The 18,638-nt window shown below is 45.6% G+C and overlaps 1 protein-coding gene across 2 annotated transcripts in view; it reads left to right on the top strand.

Annotated features, from left to right (window-relative positions):
* Positions 1-4,542: 4,542 nt before the first annotated feature.
* RNF157 (ring finger protein 157) overlaps positions 4,543-18,638 on the top strand; it is an 80,989-nt gene continuing 66,893 nt past the window's right edge. The window contains exon 1 of one of the 2 annotated variants that reach the window (XM_045085871.1): positions 4,543-4,844. In XM_045085871.1, coding sequence (XP_044941806.1) covers positions 4,757-4,844 — 88 coding nt within the window. In that variant the 5' untranslated portion in view covers positions 4,543-4,756. The remainder of the gene's footprint in view (positions 4,845-18,638) is intronic. The other variant, XM_045085869.1, reaches the window with a different exon arrangement.

The following is an 18,638-nucleotide window of genomic DNA, read 5'->3' on the forward strand; positions in this document are numbered from 1 at the left end:
CTTTAATCCACTGAAGCCACAGTCCAAGGACTGAGAGAGGGATCAGGAGCCATGTGTTGCTGATTGGACCCTGTCTTTTGGAGAGACCCTGCATTCACTCAGAACAGCCAGAGATATAATCTTCCTATCACACTATCAGGGACAGAAGGGCCAAGGCAGCAGCAAAGAAGGGGCCTGTCTTAGCCCCAGCCCGGAGGCATCCTCCCCTTTCCTCTGCTGTCTTGGGAATGCTGTGCTACCCCCAGATCTGCATCTGTCAGCTTTTCACCTGCAGGCTCTCTCTCCTTCCTGTTACAGAAATCTGTGAGAATCTTTCAAATGAGTGGATGTGTCACAAAGGTGGAAAATGCACGTCTGAGCTGAAATCAGGACAGCACAAATGAACAAAATTGAAAGCTCTAAGGGGCGAGTTGACCTCAAAATTGCTACTCCCTGTGCTTCTCTCCCTGCCCCCGCCCACCCGCCACTTCTCCGTTCTCCCTTAGACCCAAGGTTGAGAAGAGCTGGGACCTGATAAAACGTGCAGCTCTTCCCTCCCAGCCTTGAGTGGATGCTTAGAGGAAACCTGTGAGACCCTTAAACGCCAGGTTCTCTGAGAGATTCTTGCCAGGGCTGCCAGTGTAGCATGCAAACGGAGAGGATGCTGTGAGGCTATTTACACAAAGGATGCCTCATATTTGCATGTTATTTCCTCCCGCACGTGGTGCTACCCCTCAACAGACCATATATTCAAGTTAAAAGCATTTTTATGGCTCTCTTGATGGCAATCGCTTCTGGATTTTTCCTTTGTCTGTGCCGTCTTCTCCCTCGGGCCCTCTCCCTGGCCCAGATCTCTGGGGAGGGAGCCAAGTGGCGCCAGGGAAGGACCAGAGAGGAACGCAGGACTGGCCCCCCAGAGGTGGCTCCTCCAAGGCTTGGTTGCCTATCTCTTCTTTGCCCTGGGCACTGGCTGAAGCTCTCTCTCTCTCTCTCTTTTTTTAAAAGATTTATTTATTTATTTGACAGACAGAAATCACAAGGAGGCAGAGAGGCAGGCAGAGAGAGAGAAGGAAGCAGGCTCCCTGCTAAGGAGAGAGCCTGATGTGGGGCTCAATCCCAGGACCCTGGGATCATGACCCGAGCAGAAGGCAGAGGCTTTAGCCCACTGAGCCACGCAGGCGCCCCTGAAGCTCTCTTTTCCCAAACAACACTGTGTGATTACATTGTAGAAAGTGGGACTTGAACTCCATTCCCAGAAAGTCTCTTTGAGCTACAATTTTCTCCAAACTATCCCCTGTCTCTTTCTTTTCTGCCTCATGAGCCTAGATGGCTGGTTATCACTTCTTTTGTTTTTATTTTAATTAATTAAAAAGATTATTATTTTTTTTTTGGAGTAGATTCCACACCCAAATGGGGCTTGAATTCATAACCTTGAGATCAAGAGTTGCATGCTCGGGGCGCCTGGTTGGCTCATTGGGTTAAAGCCTCTGCCTTCGGCTCAGGTCGTGATCCGGTCCTGGTATCGGCCCCGCATCGGGCTCTCTGCTCAGCAGGGAGACTGCTTCCCTTCCTCTCTCTCTGCCTGCCTCTCTGCCTACTTGTGATCTCTGTCTGTCAAATAAATAAATAAAGTCTTAAAAAAAAAAAAAAGAGTTGCATGCTCTACCAACTAAGCCAGGCAGACACCCCTACTGCTTCTCTTTAATTAATTAATTAATTAATTAATCAAGCAATCAATTACTTTTTCCTTTTATTTCTTTTAAAGATTATTTATTTATTTGAGATAGAGGGAGAGGAAGCACAAGCCCGGTGGGGGGGGGTGAGGAAGGGCAGATAAAGAGGGAGAAACAGGCTCCCTGCTGAGTAATGAGACAGATGTGGGGCTCATCCCAGGACCCCAGGATCATGACCTGGGCCCAATGCAGACGTTTAAATGACTGAGCCACACAGGCATCCCTAAAGATAAATTCTTAATAAAATGAAATAATCTGGCCTTCACTGCCTGTTATGAAGAAGTAGAGTGAATCAAGGCTCAGTTAAAAAGAAATAATAAGAAAAGTGGTACCTGGGTGGCTCAGTTGGGAAGTAGTCTTCCTTTGGCTCAGGTCATGATCTGGGGGGGTCCTGGGATCCCTGCTCAGTGGGGAGCCTGCTTCTCCCTCTGCCTGCTGCTCCCCCTGCTTGTGCCCTCTCTCTCTCTGACTAGTAAATAAATACATTTTTTAAACGATTTTATTTATTTATTTGACAGAGAGATCACAAGTAGGTAGAGAGGCAGACGGGGGCGGGGGATGCAGGCTCCCCGATGAGCAGAAAGCCCAACGCAGGGCTCGATCCCAGGACCCTGAGATCATGACCTGAGTGGAAGGCAGAGGCTTAACCCACTGAGCCACCCAGGTGCCCCTAAATAAATAAAATCTTAAAAAACAAAAAGAATTTAAGTCATCTCTACATCAGACATGGGGCTTGAACTCAGAAGCCCTGAGTCACATGCTCTTTGGATGAATGCTTTAATATGTAAAAGTGTTCAAAATAGGGCCTGGCAAAGAGAGTGGACAATAAATGTCCACTGATATTATTGTGCCGTGCTTTGTTTTCTTCTCCTATCCCAAGCATTGGATTCCTGACTCATTCGTGGGAGGAGGAAACAAGTTACAGGCTTGCACAGTGTTATCTAAGATGAGAAATGAACCCGTTTCCCAGCCTCAAAGCAGGCTGAGTTGGGGCCAGAATAGATCCTCGCAAACAACAGAACTGAGCTGCCCTATTGAACCACATCCCCGCTGGGCTCTGACTGAGACCCTCAGGTGCCGGAGGAACCCATAAAGAGGATGATGCAGGATGTTGAGGGCAGGAAGAACAAAGGTTTCTGAAGGAGCCCAGGATGATAAGGCAACATTTTACTCTGCAATGTGCTGAAGGCCTCTGCTGTTCTAGATTCTTCGTGATTGGTAGTTTACCTTATTGTTACTAGAAGGTAGGACCTGCATGTGGGGAAAGGAGTATCAAGAAGGACATCAATTCCTTCCCAGAGAAATGTCTGGAAGCCTTCTAGTGATTAGGGCCAGGGGCTGGAGGGGAGGGCTCTGAACTCTGCCCGGTGCTGGGAAGATGGGTTCCCACCAGCTCATCCGGGTCAGGGACTTGACCTGTAACTCGAGCCATTCTCTCTTTTTTTTTTTTTTTTTTTTTTTAAAGATTTTATTTATTTATTTATTTGACAGACAGAGATCGCAAGTAGACAGAGAGGCAGGCAGAGAGAGGAGGAAAAGCAGGCTCCCTGCCCAGCAGAGAGCCTGATGTGGGGCTCGATCCCAGGACTCTGGGATCATGACCTGAGCCGAAGGCAGAGGCTTTAATCCACTGAGCCACCCAGGCGCCCCTAACTTGAGCCATTCTTAATCAGTCAATATAAAACAGCAGTGTGTTCCTGCCGTCCTGGGGTCTAGGGAGAAAACCAAGGCAACTAGGCTTCCCTACCTTTAGCAGCAGGTCTGTTGGGTGCTGTGGAAAAGACGGCAATGAAAACTGCAAAATATAATCAGGAAAGAGCTAGACTCTGTAAAAAGTCTTTATGAACCTAATCAAGGGAACTGCACACGCCACAGACTGTATTTCAAACATGGTGAAAAGTTGTTGAAGTCATGTTCTAGCAGTTGAAATTTCTGCTGAGCAGTCCACCCTCTGAGAAAAAAACCCCACCAGACCCACAAATAAAATAAATGGTTTAAAATACAGGTGTCTATAATTAAGCTTTGGAATGACGCCTTCTGCCCGTCCAAGCCTCCCACTGTCTCATGTGTTTTCATCAAGAGGGGCCCCGTGTTCTGCCTGACCCTGCTCGCGTTCCCCTGCGCTGACTCTCCGCACGCAGGCCTCCGAAGTTTCCAAAAGATGCAATCAGAGGTTGGATGTCTTGATCTTATCTTGGGCTGATGCGCTCCAAACTTCAGAGTTACAGGAGCCGCCTCAGGGACCCAAAAACAGGGTGCGTGGATAGAGCTCGGCGCTCGGAAAGGAGCTACGTGAGAGGGATGGCGACATCTTCCTAGCGCGGGTCACCAGCCTTGGGTCATCTCCCCGACCCCTGGGAGATGGGATCAGCAGGGTACTTTGGGGCAGAGGCGCTGGGGACGAGAGAGACGCGCACGCCACGCAGTTCTCTGCTCGGAACGCACTCGGACCGCCACGGCTGGGCGCCGGGACTGGGGGCCGGGGGTTGGCGGCGCCCCTCTGCGGGCTCCTGACCGCCCGCTCGCGGATGCCAGGGGCGGAGCCGGAGCAGCCTCCCCTCCGCCGGACAGCCGCGCACCGCCTTCGGGGGTCTGGCAGAAGGGCGACGGGCTCCGGGACGGACTGTCGTGCGACCCGCAGGCCGCGGCACCCCCGGCCGGCGCCGGGAGCCTCGAGCGCCCAGCCGGCTCCCCGCGCCCGGACCGCCGCCGCTCCCGCCGCATCCCGCCGCCCATTGGCTGGCGCGCCGCCGACGCCCCGCCCCGCCCCGCCATTGGCCGCGGCCGCCGCGGGCCCCGCGCGCGAGCGGTCGCTGACATCACGCGGCCTGAGGCGGCGGCGGCGGCGGCGGCGGCGCCCCCGGCCCCAGCCCGCAGCCCCCCTCGGCAGAGGCGCCGCCGCGGGGCCCGGCGGAGGATGGTGCGCGGCGCGCCGGGGGCTCCCCGCCGCCAGAGCCGCAGCGCCGAGGCGGGCCGCCGACCCCCGCACCGCGAGCCGGGCGAGCGGCCGCGGTGAGGCGCGAGGGCGGCGCGGGCGCAGCGCCATGGGGGCCCTGACCAGCCGGCAGCACGCGGGCGTGGAGGAGGTGGACATCCCGTCCAATTCCGTGTACCGCTACCCGCCCAAGTCCGGTGAGGGCCGGCGGGCCGGGCGCGCCCCGGGGCCGGGGGCGGGAGGTCTGCGGGCCGGTGCGGAGGGGCCCTTGGCGGGGTGGCCGCGGTGGCCTGCCGGCCGGGTCGCCCCCAAATGCGAAGGGGCCTGCAGGCCGTGCGCCCGGCGACAGACACGCGTGCGGGGGGACTGCGGCTCCCGAGGGGCGGGGTGCCCGCGGCCCCGGCGGGGCCCTTGTCCGCGCCCGCTGCGCCCTGTCCCCTCGGGAGCTGGAGGCTTGGGGAAGCGGGTCCGGCATCCGGCAGGGGCGCCTGTGCTGGGGCGGGCGAGGGCGGGGGGGGGGCGGGGGCGGCCGGGGACCGGCCAGGGTCCGCGCGTCCAGGCCTCTGGAAAGGGAGGCAGGGGCGCAGGTTGGAAGTAGGTTTCTCGGGACGAAGCTTCCATTGCCTGCTGCAGGATGGAGGAGGCCCAGCATGCGTTTGCAGGGCTGCGCTTTTCCAGAGGCTGTCACAAGCCGAAAGAAGTGTTAAACAGCAGTGTTTGGGAATCTGAGTAGCAGACTGCGCCGGGTGTCCCTTTGCCAGAGTAGCGGCAGACCTGGTTTTTGGAATGGGGATGGCCTGGGGACAGGGCACAGGTCTTTAAAATGTAGTGAAGTATTCCGTTTGTTTCCAGAATCATTAAACAGAGACGTGTGTCCAGCCTCTGGGTTGTGGCATAACCATGGGAGGTGGAGGAGGATTTGACAGCGAGGTAGAGAGGATCGCGTGGATTGAGTCCCGGCCAAGTCTGGACTCTGGTGCCTGCCCCAAGTCTATGCTCTTTATTTTTCATTGCTTTTCTCCAGTCTTCTGGGGGACCGGTGGCTACCATCTTCTCTTTGGCCTGGGACCTGAGGAGGATGTGGGTGATCTTGGAGAGGTGTCAGAATTGGAGCCTTAGAATAAAGACATGCTAATGAGATGAGCTGTTTTCCCAGCAGTGTGTCTGGTCTGTGCCAGGTGGAAGCAGGGACCAGACAGTGGCCCTGCACCCTGCAGACTGTCTGCGAGAGCTGTGTTTCCCCATGCTTTTGTGCCAAAGCATGAATCCTTGCCGAGATGAATAGGATTAAGAGCTGTTTAAAAACAGCCTAGGATAAAGCTGCCGATCTTTAGCATTTTAATAAAACTCGAGCTGATTATGACTATATGAAATCAATGCCAAAAAAAGCATGCACTTTGCTTTCTAATAGACAAAAATATGCACAGGATTTGTGGATGGTCCCCCCTGCCCCCGAAATCACTTAGTTTTTATCTATCAGAATATGGAGCATGTTTTGCTGAGCTTAGAGATTTTGGTGGAGTTCGCAGTCTTGGAAGAGGATTCACCCTCCCTTCACGTGTGGGAATTAGCATAGGTAAATCTCTAGAAGGCTGTTTCCCAAAGGATAGTAATGTGAGTCTTGGATGATCATAAAAGGATCAAAAGACCAAACTCCAACTTTTCTTAACCAACACACTCAGGGCTGGCAGTCTGAAATCATTCTCTTCACTCCATCCGTGTTTTAAAAGCGTTAACGAGTTCTAAGTCATTTCCAATTGGAAGTTATGTAAATGAGAAGTCTTTACAGCAAGGGGACTGCATTATTTATGTTGAAGATAAAGCAGAAAAAATAAGAATCAGGGACACCTGGGTAGCTCAGTTGGTTAGGCGTCTGTCTTCTGCTCAGGTCATGACTGGGCTCCTTGCTGGGCAGGGAGTCTGCTTCTCCCTCTCCCTCTGCCACCCCCCCTCCCCACGCCCACTGGTTCCTCTCTCTCTCAAACAAATAAATAAAATCTTTTTTAGAAAAGTAAGAATCAGGGGCACCTGGGTGGCTCAGTGGGTTAAGCCGCTGCCTTCGGCTCAGGTCATGATCTCAGGCTCCTGGGATCGAGTCCTGTATCGGGCTCTCTGCTCAGCAGGGGGCCTGCTTCCCTCTCTCTCTCTGCCTGCCTCTCTGTCTACTTGTGATTTCTCTCTGTCAAATAAATAAATAAAATCTTAAAAAAAAAAAAAAAAAGAAAGAAAGAAAGAAAGAAAAGTAAGAATCAGAACATTCAGGTGCCAGTCAGCAAACCCTTTTGTACTTGAGAATTTCCATGAACTTGTGTACGCGCTCGTCTGGAGGCGTCTCCTACCCTTCATCTGATCTTTAAATTGACCTTTTTGTAGGATAGTAGTATTGCAGACCTGAAAGGAACCTTTGAGAGAATTTGGCCCCAGCTCCGCTCATCTCACCAGTAAGAAAATGGAAGTCCAGAGAAACAGATTAGGATGGCCAGGGTCACCCAGTTCGTGCTCTTCTCTCTAAGCCATCAGCCTCTGCCTTTCATGAGGACTTGAACTTGTGACGATTTGTGGAAAGGAGGCTGTTCGGCGTCAAGACGGAGAGAAACTCAAAGGCCTGTCCTTGCCGAGGAATCAGACTGGGTTGATTTTGAGGTCTTCCTGTCTCCAGTACTGATAGAACAAAGCAAATAGCACCGCCTGCTTTCTTCAGGGGACCAGCTCAGCTGAGACCTCTGGCTCTCTGGAAAGTCTCAAACTCTGCTGTCTGTGGCAGTTTCAAAAAGCAGCTCTGTCATCCGTCCCTGTTGTGATGGCCAAAGGGCCCGCACAGCTTCTTTCCTCCTTTTGTATTTTTACATTTCTGAGGCTCATTGAACTGGAAATATTTAGAAATTATTGAGAACAGTAGATTTCATGTTGAAACTTAGGTTTCTTTCTTTCTTTCTTTCTTTCTTTCTTTTTTTTTTTTTTTAGAGATGGGTGGAAATAAAATAGCCTAAATCGTTTACGGTTATTTTGGGGGAGGCCCCTGGGTCGCTCAGTCAGTTACTTGTCTGACTCTTGATCTCAGCTCAGGTCTTGATCTCAGGGTCATGAGTTCAAGCCCCACTTTGGGTTCCACTCTGGGTGTGGAGCCTATTTAAAAAAAAAAAGATTTCGTTTTTCAATAAGTAATATAAGTTACATGATTCAAAGTCTTTTTTTTCAATTTTTAAAAATTTTATCTATTTATTTAGAGGAAGAGCGTGAGTGGCGACGTGGGGGATAGAGGGAGAGGAAGAATCCCCAATAAACTCTGAGTGGAGCCAGAGGCAGGACTCGATCCCACGACCTAGAGATCGTGACCTGAGCCAAAATCAAGAATTGGACGCTTAACTGACTGAATGACCCAGGCGCCTCCATGTTTGCTTAACCAACTGAGCCACCCAGGTGTCCCAAGATTTTACATTTTAATGCAATCTCTACACCCATTGTTGGGGCTTGAACTCACAACTCTGAGATCAAGAGTCACATGCTGGGGACGCCTGGGTGGCTCAGTTGGTTGGGCAGCTGCCTTCGGCTCAGGTCATGGTCCTAGCGTCCTGGGATCGAGTCCCGCATCCGGCTCCTTGCTCCGCAGGGAGCCTGCTTCTCCCTCTGCCTCTGCCTTCCTCTCTGTCTGCCTGTGCTCGCTCTCGCTCTCTCTAACAAATAAATAAATAAAATCTTAAAAAAAAAAAATAAAGAGTCACATGCTGTACTGACTGAACCAGCCAGGCATCTCTTTTTTTCCCCCACTTTTAGAGATTTTGAAGATCTTTTTATATTATTTTGATATTAGAGAATATCTTTGTTCTTTTTTTTTTTTAAGATTTTATTTATTTATTTGACAGAGACCATGTGAGAGGGGGAACAGAAGCAGGGGGAGTGGGAGATGGAGAAGCAGGCTTCCCGCTGAGTCGGGAGCCCGACATGGGGCTCAATCCCAGGACCCTGAGATCATGACCTGAGCTGAAGGCAGACCCTTAATGACTGAGCCACTGAGGTGTCTTCTGTTGATGAATATTTGGGAGGGTTTTTTTTTTTTTCAACTTTTTTTCAGTTTTTTACTGTTGTAAATAGTGCAGCAATGATTAATGTTATACATGTGTTCTTCGGTGATATTTAGCTTTGTTAATAAATACATGATTATTAATCATTTAAATAACAAAGCATGGTGGGAGCTCATTTCTATATAATGTTTCGGCATTAGCATAGAAAGCTATTTATAGCACTGTTCTGCATGTGGTGGTACCTTTGTCATTTTTGAGACAGAAGCTATGCATGCTTATCAATCCTTCTCCCAGATCTTCGCTTCTTTACACGCCCATAATCATTTGTTTAGCAAAGGTGTGGCTTTGCTGAGGTGGTTGTTGTTATGCATGCATACTCATCTTTTTTTATTTTTAATTTTTAAGATTTTATTTATTTATTTGAAAGAGAGAGAGCATGAGAAGGCAGAGAGTCAGAGGGAGAAGCAGACTCCCCACCAAGAAGGGAGCCTGGAGTGGGACTTGATCCCAGGACTCTCTGGGATCATGACCTGAGCTGAAGGCAGTTGTTTAACCGACTGAGCCACCCAGGCGCCCTGCTCGCTCATCTTTTGAAAGGGGTATCCACATGGATAAAAGTCAGTAGGCCTGTTTTCTCTATCTAGCAAGAAATGGGCATATTCTATAAAGACAATTTAATTCATTGTAATTTAGTGAATGAATTACAATGAATCTAGTTTATTTCCTTCTACGTATTTGAGTAAATTGAAAAACAAGAGTAATTCATTTTGCTCAGGTTGTTAAGAGCTAAACTTGTTATAAAAATTCAGAATGGGGACGCCTGGGTGACTCAGTTGGTTGGACGACTGCCTTCGGCTCAGGTCATGATCCTGGAGTCCAGGGATCGAGTCCCGCATCAGGCTCCCAGCTCCACGGGGAGTCTGCTTCTCTCTCTGACCTTCTCTTCACTCATGCTCTCTCTCATTGTCTCTCTCTCAAATAAATAAATAAATAAATAATCTTAAAAAAAAAAAAAAATTTAGAATGGTAGAGTCCTGAGCAGCTAGCATCCTTATCCTCCAAATTTTTGTTATACTGGAAAACCTATATGCTTGTCACATGGATCTGTCCTATGGTGGGAGCAGGTTTTAAAGCACGGGTAATGTCTTTGTCCATTAAATAGTTATAAAAGCTTCTCTTAGCTCTTAGGAACATCAGTTTTGAAACCAAGGACTTAAAAATCTGGAACTCACTGCAGAATAAAGAATTGTTTGGTTTTGGCACAGTTTAACTGATACATCAAAATTAAGTAAGTTCCTGAAATTCATACCAAATACATTTAATACCATAAAAAAAGTAAATGTTGCTCCATTTAATGCTTAAGTCATCAAGATCAAGAGTTCAAATGCTAGTATTCTTTTTTTTTTTTGACAGAGCGTACAAGGAGGTAGAGAGGCAGGCAGAGAGAGAGGAGGAAGCAGGCTCCCCGCCAAGCAGAGAGCCTGATGCAGGGCTCGATCCCAGGACCCTGAGATCATGACGTGAGCCGAAAGCAGAGGCTTAACCCACTGAGCCACCCAGGCTCCCCTCTTTTTTTTTTTTTTTGAGAGAGAGAGCAGGGGCACATGCACATGCATTGAGGGGAGGGGCACAGGGAGAAGGGGAAAGAGAATCTTAAGCAGGCTCCGTGCCCAGCACAGAGCCCGATGTGGCTCCATCTCATGACCGTGAGGTCATGACCTGGGCTGAAATCAAGAGTCCATCACTTAACTGAGCGAGCCACCCAGGCGCCCCTCAAATGCTAGTATTATTTTTTAAACACTTAAAATGTAGTACTTATGTTTTTTGTTTTGTTTTGTTTTGTTTTAAGATTTTATTGATTTGAGAGATGCTGAACAGACTGAGCCACCCAGGCACCCACTTCTTCAAACGTCTAATATTTTTGCTTCATTTGTATCTCACGTCATCCTTAACAGACTGATTTCTTTCACTTCCTGATTTTGTCCTCAGATTTAGGGCCTTTGGTTTCCTTCCACAATGGCGGTTATGTTCTTTGGTTCTTTAGCATCTCTTTCCTCTTTCTGGGTTACCATCAGTGTGCGTTATTGAGCACTGCGTGTGCTCCAGTTGTAGATTCTGATCCTTGAGCTCAGTGCTCCGATCCCTGTGGCAAGCAGCAAGATAGCTCTCAGATCAACGTTGTAAGTCAGAATATGAGTCACAGAAGGGAATATTAATACAGGCTGTTCGTATGAACAATTCAAGCTCTTTGGTGGCAGAATCATTTAGGATTCTCCAAGAGATAGAATCAAGAGGAGATATATGTATATTTTAAAAATACATGTATATTCCTTAAAATAAATACTCCCTTAAAAAATACTTTAAAAATATATGTATATTCCTTAAAATTAAAAACAAAATATTTGTATATTCCTAAAAATAAAAATATATGTATATTCCTTAAAATAAAATAAAATAAAATGTCTACTCCTTATTTTAAGGAATATACATTCCTTAAAATAAAAAGATTTATTTTAAGGAATTGGCTCCTGTGATTGTGGGGGCTGGCAAGTCTAAAATATTTAGAGCCCGCCAGCAAGCTGGAAATTCAGACAAGAGTTGATGTAGTCTTGAATCTGAAATCTGTAGAGCAAGCTGGCAGACTGGAAACTCAGGCAGGATTTCTATGTTAGAGTCTTAAGACAGAAAATTCCTTATTTTCTGGGGAACTTCAGTTTTTGCTCTTACAGTCTTCAACTGATTAGATGAAGCCCACCCACATTATCAAGGGTAATCTCTTTTACTTAAAGTCAACTAATTATAGATGTTAATCACGTCTACAAAATACCCTCACAGCAACATCTAGATTAATGTTTGGACAAACAACTAGGCACCATAGCCAAGCCAAGCTGACACATAAAACTTAACAATTATAGTAATTTCCTATTCTAACTAATTATTCTTACAAAATAGGTGCTAAGTTCAAGGTTTTAGTTGCTGAAAGAGTGCTTATGCTATGAAAACAGTTTTTTTTTAAATTTTATTTATTTATTTGACAGACAGAGATTACAAGTAGGCAGAGAGGGAGTCAGAGAGAGGAGGAAGCAGGCTCCCCGCTGAGCAGAGAGCCCGATGCGGGGCTTGATCCCAGGACCCTGGGATCATGACCTGAGCCGAAGGCAGAGGCTTTAACCCACTGAGCCACCCAGGTGCCCCTGAAAACAGTTTTTTAATCTAAAATATATGACCTTTAAACATCATTATTTAAAAATTATGCTCCTTCCAGAATTTCAGTGCTTATCATCTATATCAGAGGTAGAATGCAGGCATACAGAGAGAACTAAGGATACAGACTATACCATAACCAAGAGGAATATATCCTGAGAATGCAGGGTTGGTTTGATGTCTGAAATCAATGTTAATATTTTACGTGACAATGATTAATAGCAATCAAATATAAATGTATTATTTTAGTAGAATAAAGAAGAAAACCACATGTTTATTTCAATACATGGAGACAAAACATTTGACAAATCTAGCCTTTCCAAGATGAAGAACACTCAGCAAACTAGGCATAGAGGGAACTTCCTCAGCCTGATAAAGGGCATCTGTGAAAAGCCTGGCTAGTAATACTTAACGGTGAAATACAGAATGCTTTCCTGCTCAGATCTGGAACAAGGGAAGGATGTCTGCTTTTGCCATTCAGTGTTGATGGGAGACTCTGTCTAGTATGGCAAAATAAACAAACACACATACACATTTAAAAAAAAATCTTTAAGGTATCCAGATAGGGGCGCCTGGGTGGCTCAGTCATTAAGCATCTGCCTTCAGCTCAGGTCGTGATCCCACCGTCCTGGAATCAAGCCCCGCATCGGGCTCCCTGCTCCTTGGGAAGCCTGCTCCTCCTTCTCCCACTCTCCCTGCTTGTGTTCCCTCTCTCACTGTGTGTCTCTGCCAAATAAATAAATATCTTTAAAAAAAAAATATCCAAATTATAAGGGAAGAAGTAAAACTGTCTATTCACTGATGACATGACCCTATGTGTAGGAAACACCAAGGAGTCCACAAAAATACCACTACAATTAATAGATGAGTTCAGAAGTTTGCACATCCAAGATCAACATACAAAAGTCAATTCTATTTTTACATACAAGCAATAATCTGAAAATTAAATTAAGAAAGCATTTCATTCCCAATAGCATCAAAAAGAATAAAATTCTTAGAATGAATTTAACATAAGAAGTATAAGACTTGTAAGACTGAAGATTCTATAAGACTGAAAATTGTAAAATATTGCTGAGATTGATGCTTTAAAGAAGTTTAGAAAGATTAAGTAATTAAACATTTCATGTTGGAAAAGTCAATATTGTGAAGATGCCAGTGTTCTTCAAATTGAGCTAAAAATTGAGTCAAAATCCCAACAGATGTTTTTTAAAAGAAATTGACCAGCTGTTTTTTGTTTTTTTTTTTTTAAGATTTTATTTATTTATTTATTTGACAGAGAGGGAACAAGCAGGAGAGTGGTAGAGAGAGGCAGGGTCCCCATTGAGCAGGGAGCCCAAAGCGGGGCTTGATCCCAGGACCCCGGGATCATGACCTGAGTTGAAGGCAGATGCCTAAGTGACTGAGCCATCTAGGTGCCCCCTAAATAGAACCTTAAAAAAAAAAAAAGTACCAAGGCATTTCAAGAGGAAAAGAATAAGCCCCCCCCTGCCAAATGGTGCTGGGACATTTGAATAATAACAAGCAAAAAAACCAAAACAAAACAAAACTTAAACTCTTCCTTCATATCACCAAGAATTAACACGGAATGGATTACAGAATGAAAATACAAGTCACAGGACGGGAGAAAATATTAGTAAATCATATATATGATAAGGGATCTGTATCAAGAATATATAAAGAACTTGTACAATTCAATAAGAAAAAGACAACCCAACTAGAAAAGGAACAATGGTCCTGAATAGACCAAAAAGGTACACACATGGACAATAAACACATGAAAAGATGCTCACTCTTGTTAGCCATTAGGGAAATGCAATGCTAATTAGTTACTGCTTCACACCCCGCAGGATGGCTGTAGTCAGTATAACGACTAATAACAAGTTTAATGAGGATGTAGAGAAACTGAAACTCCGGCACCCTGCCGGCAGAAATGTAAAATAGTGCAGTTGTTTTGGAAAATGGTTTGACTGTTCCTTAAATGACTCAGTTAATTCCACTTCTAGGTATATATACCCAAGAAAAAAATGGGAAAAAATGTGTGTACATCAGTGTTCACAGTAGCATTTTTCATAATAGCTAAAAGGTGGAAATAACCCAGATGTCCATCAACTGGCAAATGGAACAGTTGATAAAATGTGATAAGTCCACACAATGGAACATTATTTGGCAACAACAGGGACTGAAGTATTGGTATTTGCTTCACCGTGGATGAACCTTGAAATATTAATGTCAAGTGAAAGAAGCCAGAAGCAAAATGCTATACGTTGTATAATCCTGAATGTCCGTGAGAGGCAAATCCTCTGAGACAGAAAGTAGATTAGCGAGTGTCTTGGGGGGGGTGGTTTGGGGGGGACTGCTAATGGGTTTCTTGTTGGGATAATGAAAATGTCCTAAAATTAGTGCTGAATAGTTACATAACTGTGAATATACTGGAAAACCATTGGATAGTACACTTTAAATAGGTGAATTGTGTGGTGTGTGAACTATATCTCAATAGAGCTGTTTAAAAAAACAGCCCAACGCCTGGGTGGCTCAGTGGGTTAAAGCCTCTGCCTTCGGCTCAGGTCATGATCTCAGGGTCCTGGGATCGAGCCCCGCATCAGGCTCTCTGCTCAGTGGGGAGCCTGCTTCCTCCTTCTCTCTCTGCCTGCCTCTCTGCCTACTTGTGATCTCTGTCTGTCAAATAAATAAATAAATAAATAAATAAATACAATCTTTAAAAAAAAAAAAAAGGCCCAAATGTAAGAAAGAAAACTGTAAATCCCTGAAAGAAGATACAGGAGAAAATATTTATTTGATTCAAATTAGACAAGGAGTTCTTTGATATAGCATCAAAAGCACAATCCAGAAGAGGAAAAAACTGGTAAATTGGATTTCTTCAAAATTAAGGATGTTTCTGCTTCAGGAAACAAGAAGATGAAAAATCAAGCCACCTTCTGAATGAAAATCTTTGCAAAACACATTGATAGAGGATTTGCATCCAGAATGTCCCAAGAACTTGAACAACTTAGTATTAACAAGACAGCCCAATTTAAAAATGAACAAAAGGGGGGCTCTTGCATGGCTCAGTTGGCTAAGCGTCAGGCTATTGATCTCAGCTCAGGTCTTGATCTCAGAGTTGTGGGTTCAAGCCCTGCGTTGGGCTCCACAAAAAAAATAAAATAAAAATGTACAAAAGAGTTGGATAGAGACAACACCAAAGAAGATAAAAGGGTGGCTAATAAAACCATGAAAAAATGCTCACCAGTAGTTGTTAAGGGAAATAAAATTAAAACCACAATGAGGTAGTATTTCACAACCAAGAGGATCGCTACAGGAGTGCCTGGGTGGCTCGGTGGGTTAAAGCCTTTGCCTTTGGCTCAGGTTGTGATCCCAGACTCCTGGGATTGAGCCCGCATAGAGCTGTCTGCTCAGCAGGGAGCCTGCTTCCCCCCTCTCTCTCTGCCTGCCTCTCTGCCTACTTGTGATCTCTGTCTGTCAAATAAATAAAAATCTTAAAAAAAAAAAAAAGGATAGCTACAATAAAAAAGACAGTATCAAGTGTTGGTGAGAATGTAGAGAAATTGCAATCTTTGTGCATTGCTGTTGGGAATGTAAAACGGTAACAGCCACTTTGGAGGAGTTTGGGAGAGTCTTAAAAAGTTAAACTTAAGTTTACCTTATGGTCTAGCAGTTCTACTCCCACGCATCTCTCCAGAAGATTCACACACAGACCTGCGTGCGAACGTGCATAGCAGCATTGTTCATAAGAGCCCCCAAATGGGAAAGAATCCAAATGTTCAAGCAGCTAGTGAATGGATCAGCAAAGGGAGATATATTCATACAACAAAATGCTGTTCGGCCCCTTAAAGGAATGAACTGATGATACGTGCTGCGCTACACAGATTAGCCTCAAAAACATTGTGTTACGTGCAAGAAGCTGGATGTAAGACTGTACATGAGTCCATTTCTATGAAATGGCTAGAAAAGGCAAATTTATAGAGATGGGAAACAGCAGGCCTGTTTTCCCCTAAGGCTGGGGAAAAGAGTGGGAATCAGTTGTAAACAGGCGTGAAGGAACATCTTGGGGCCAGTGGAAGTATTTTCAATGGGATTGTCATAGTTACCAAAGCTATGGAATTGTATGATAGATGAATTTTATGCTGTGTATAGTATACCTCAAAAAAAGCTTTAATAATGGCAGTACGGAGGGGTTTATACCAACCGAATAAAACAGAAGAGCTTGATCTGTTAGGGTAGAGTTCTTGGGAGTAATGGCTCTTCTGAACGCATTGAGGGACTCCCAAATAGTCCAGATGGCGAGTAATATTTGTAATGGCCTGGAGGTTGCCGGTGTGCTTTTTAGAAAATTTTTAAGTTTTAATTTTAATTTTTAAAGATTCACTTATTGATTTTATTTTTATGTAATCTCTACAACCCAACACCAAAAGAGAAAGCCAAAAGAGAAGAACCAGGTGGTGTTCTGAGGAAGATTGACCTCTTAGAGTTTCACTGGCTCTTTGGTTCACCAACCCGGGCCTTTCTCCATCCTAACGTTTCTTTCCTCTTCTCTCTCTCTTTTTTTTTTTTTTAAAGAATTTTTTTTTTTTTTTTTTTTTAATTTGACAGAGATCACAAGTACACAGAGAGGCAGGCAGGTGGTGGTGGGAGCAGGCTCCCTGCTGACGCAGGGCTCGATCCCAGTACCCTGAGACCATGACCTGAGCCGAAGGCAGAAGCTTAACTCACTGAGCCACCCAGGCGCCCCCTTCTTCTTTTTTGACTCTTCTCCTTACCTTTTCCTCTAAGAAGAAAAATTACAAAGCAGTTCGAGTAGCATCAGCAAGCAGCAAAGGTACCCGTGACCTTGGTGTGTTGCTCTCTATGCTAAGTAGCTCACTAAGGTATATTCCAAAAAAGACCAAGGCTTTGCTAAGAGGAGTTCTGGTGGCAGCTCTTAGGATAAAATATTCTTTATTCCTGTTCTTCCAGGAAAAAAAAAATTACTGAATTTGAAGCAAAGATGGGATATCTAGATGAAAAGATACAGTAGGTGGTTAAAGATTTGGGCTGAAACTCCAAAGAAAGATCAGGAGAAAATGTTTGGGAGTATGGAAAAAGAGAAGCCAATGTGTGTTAATTGCCCATAGGGCCTAAAAACAATCCTTTGAAAGAGACGTTACTCATAAAGACACCAAAGCCCAAAAAAGTTAAATAACTTGTCCTAGGTCACACAGTGGCAGAGGGCAGCACCTGGATCAGATTCAGCTTTGTCTTAAATCAGAGCCTCTGCTTTTGATTCGTTCGAGGAGGAAGAGAAAGGGGTGGGGGACAAAAGGAGAGACCTGCGCTCTTGAGGACACATCCATGTTTGTGAGCTGCACAGAAGCACGAAACGAGTGGTAGGTAAGAAAAGTCTCAGAACCATGAGGATTTTGGAAGTCAAGGGAAAAGAGTCCAGAAATGAGCGTGGAAATCTGAGCATTCATAAAGGGAGTGAAGCGTGAGAATACACTTGGCCTGCTGGGTGTTCCAGGGAAGAGTTTCAGCAGAGTGGTGGAAAGCTCTATAAAGGCTTGAGGGGTCCTTGGAGGTGGGTGGGAGCAGACAGGAATGGCACATGGGGGCCAGTGGGCGGATTTTAAGGCGTGGCACATGGAGCTCTTTTTGTATTTGTTTTTTAAGTCAGGAAGACCAGAATATGCTTACAGTGGGAGTTAGGGAAAAGCCAAGTGGAAAGAGGGATAGAAACACAGAGAGGGAGGGAGGTTGTTGATGGGGTCTCAGGTCTCAAGGAGGTCGAGGGAGTTGGGGATGGGAGCTCCAGCGGAAAAGTGAGCTTTGGGACGGGGAAAGGACTGCCTTCTTGAGACCAGGAGACAGTATCGATGAAGCTATGGGGAAGATGCAAGCTGTTCAAACTTAAATATTTCAACATGTAATGGTGAAGGGTTTTGAGGGAATGTCACAAAGTAGAAGGAAGACAGGTAGAAGGGTCAGGGTTGGGACCTTGAGAATGGGGGGAAGGTTTGGATCTGTTGAAGGTTTGGGTCTGTTGATGTGTAGTGTATTTTGTTTCAAATACCGGAAAGCTACAGTTGTTAAAACTATATGGTTCTCATGCAAACCCACTTCACTGTGCTCATTCAGAATAGACTAGAGTCCAGAGCTAGGGATGTATATAGCATGATGAAAATATATTTTCAACTTAGTGGGGGAAATGGAACATTCAATAAATGGTGTTAGTAAAGTTTCCTATTTGGAAAAAAATGATTGACGCCTTATCCCACACAGTCCATAAGCACAAATTCCAGATGTAAAAACAATCAAATAGCAATAATAATATCACTCGGGAGGGAAAAGAGCAAGCGAGCAATGTAAACGAGAGAGTAGGAAGTGTTCCTCAGTAGGGAACAGAGTGATTAAATCTGGGCACTCAGTGGGAATATAGTGTAATGGGTAAGAATATACATAGGCGTTTTGTAATAAAAATAGCTGGATTGGGGACCTGACACTGCCCCCCCCCCTTTTAAAAGATTTTATTTATTGGGACGCCTGGGTGGCTCAGTTGGTTAAGCAGCTGCCTTCGGCTCAGGTCATGATCCCAGCGTCCTGGGATCGAGTCCCACATTGGGCTCCTTGCTCCGCAGGGAGCCTGCTTCTCCCTCTGACTCTGCCTTCCACTGTGTCTGCCTGTGCTCGCTCTCGCTCGCTCTCTCTCTGACAAATAAATAAATCTTTAAAAAAAAAAAAAAAGATTTTATTTATCTGGGGCGCCTGGGTGGC

The sequence above is a fragment of the Mustela putorius genome, unplaced genomic scaffold (genome assembly GCF_011764305.1).
Source record: "Mustela putorius furo isolate JIRA1106 unplaced genomic scaffold, ASM1176430v1.1 tig00000873_pilon_pilon_pilon, whole genome shotgun sequence".
Taxonomy (NCBI): domain Eukaryota; kingdom Metazoa; phylum Chordata; class Mammalia; order Carnivora; family Mustelidae; genus Mustela; species Mustela putorius.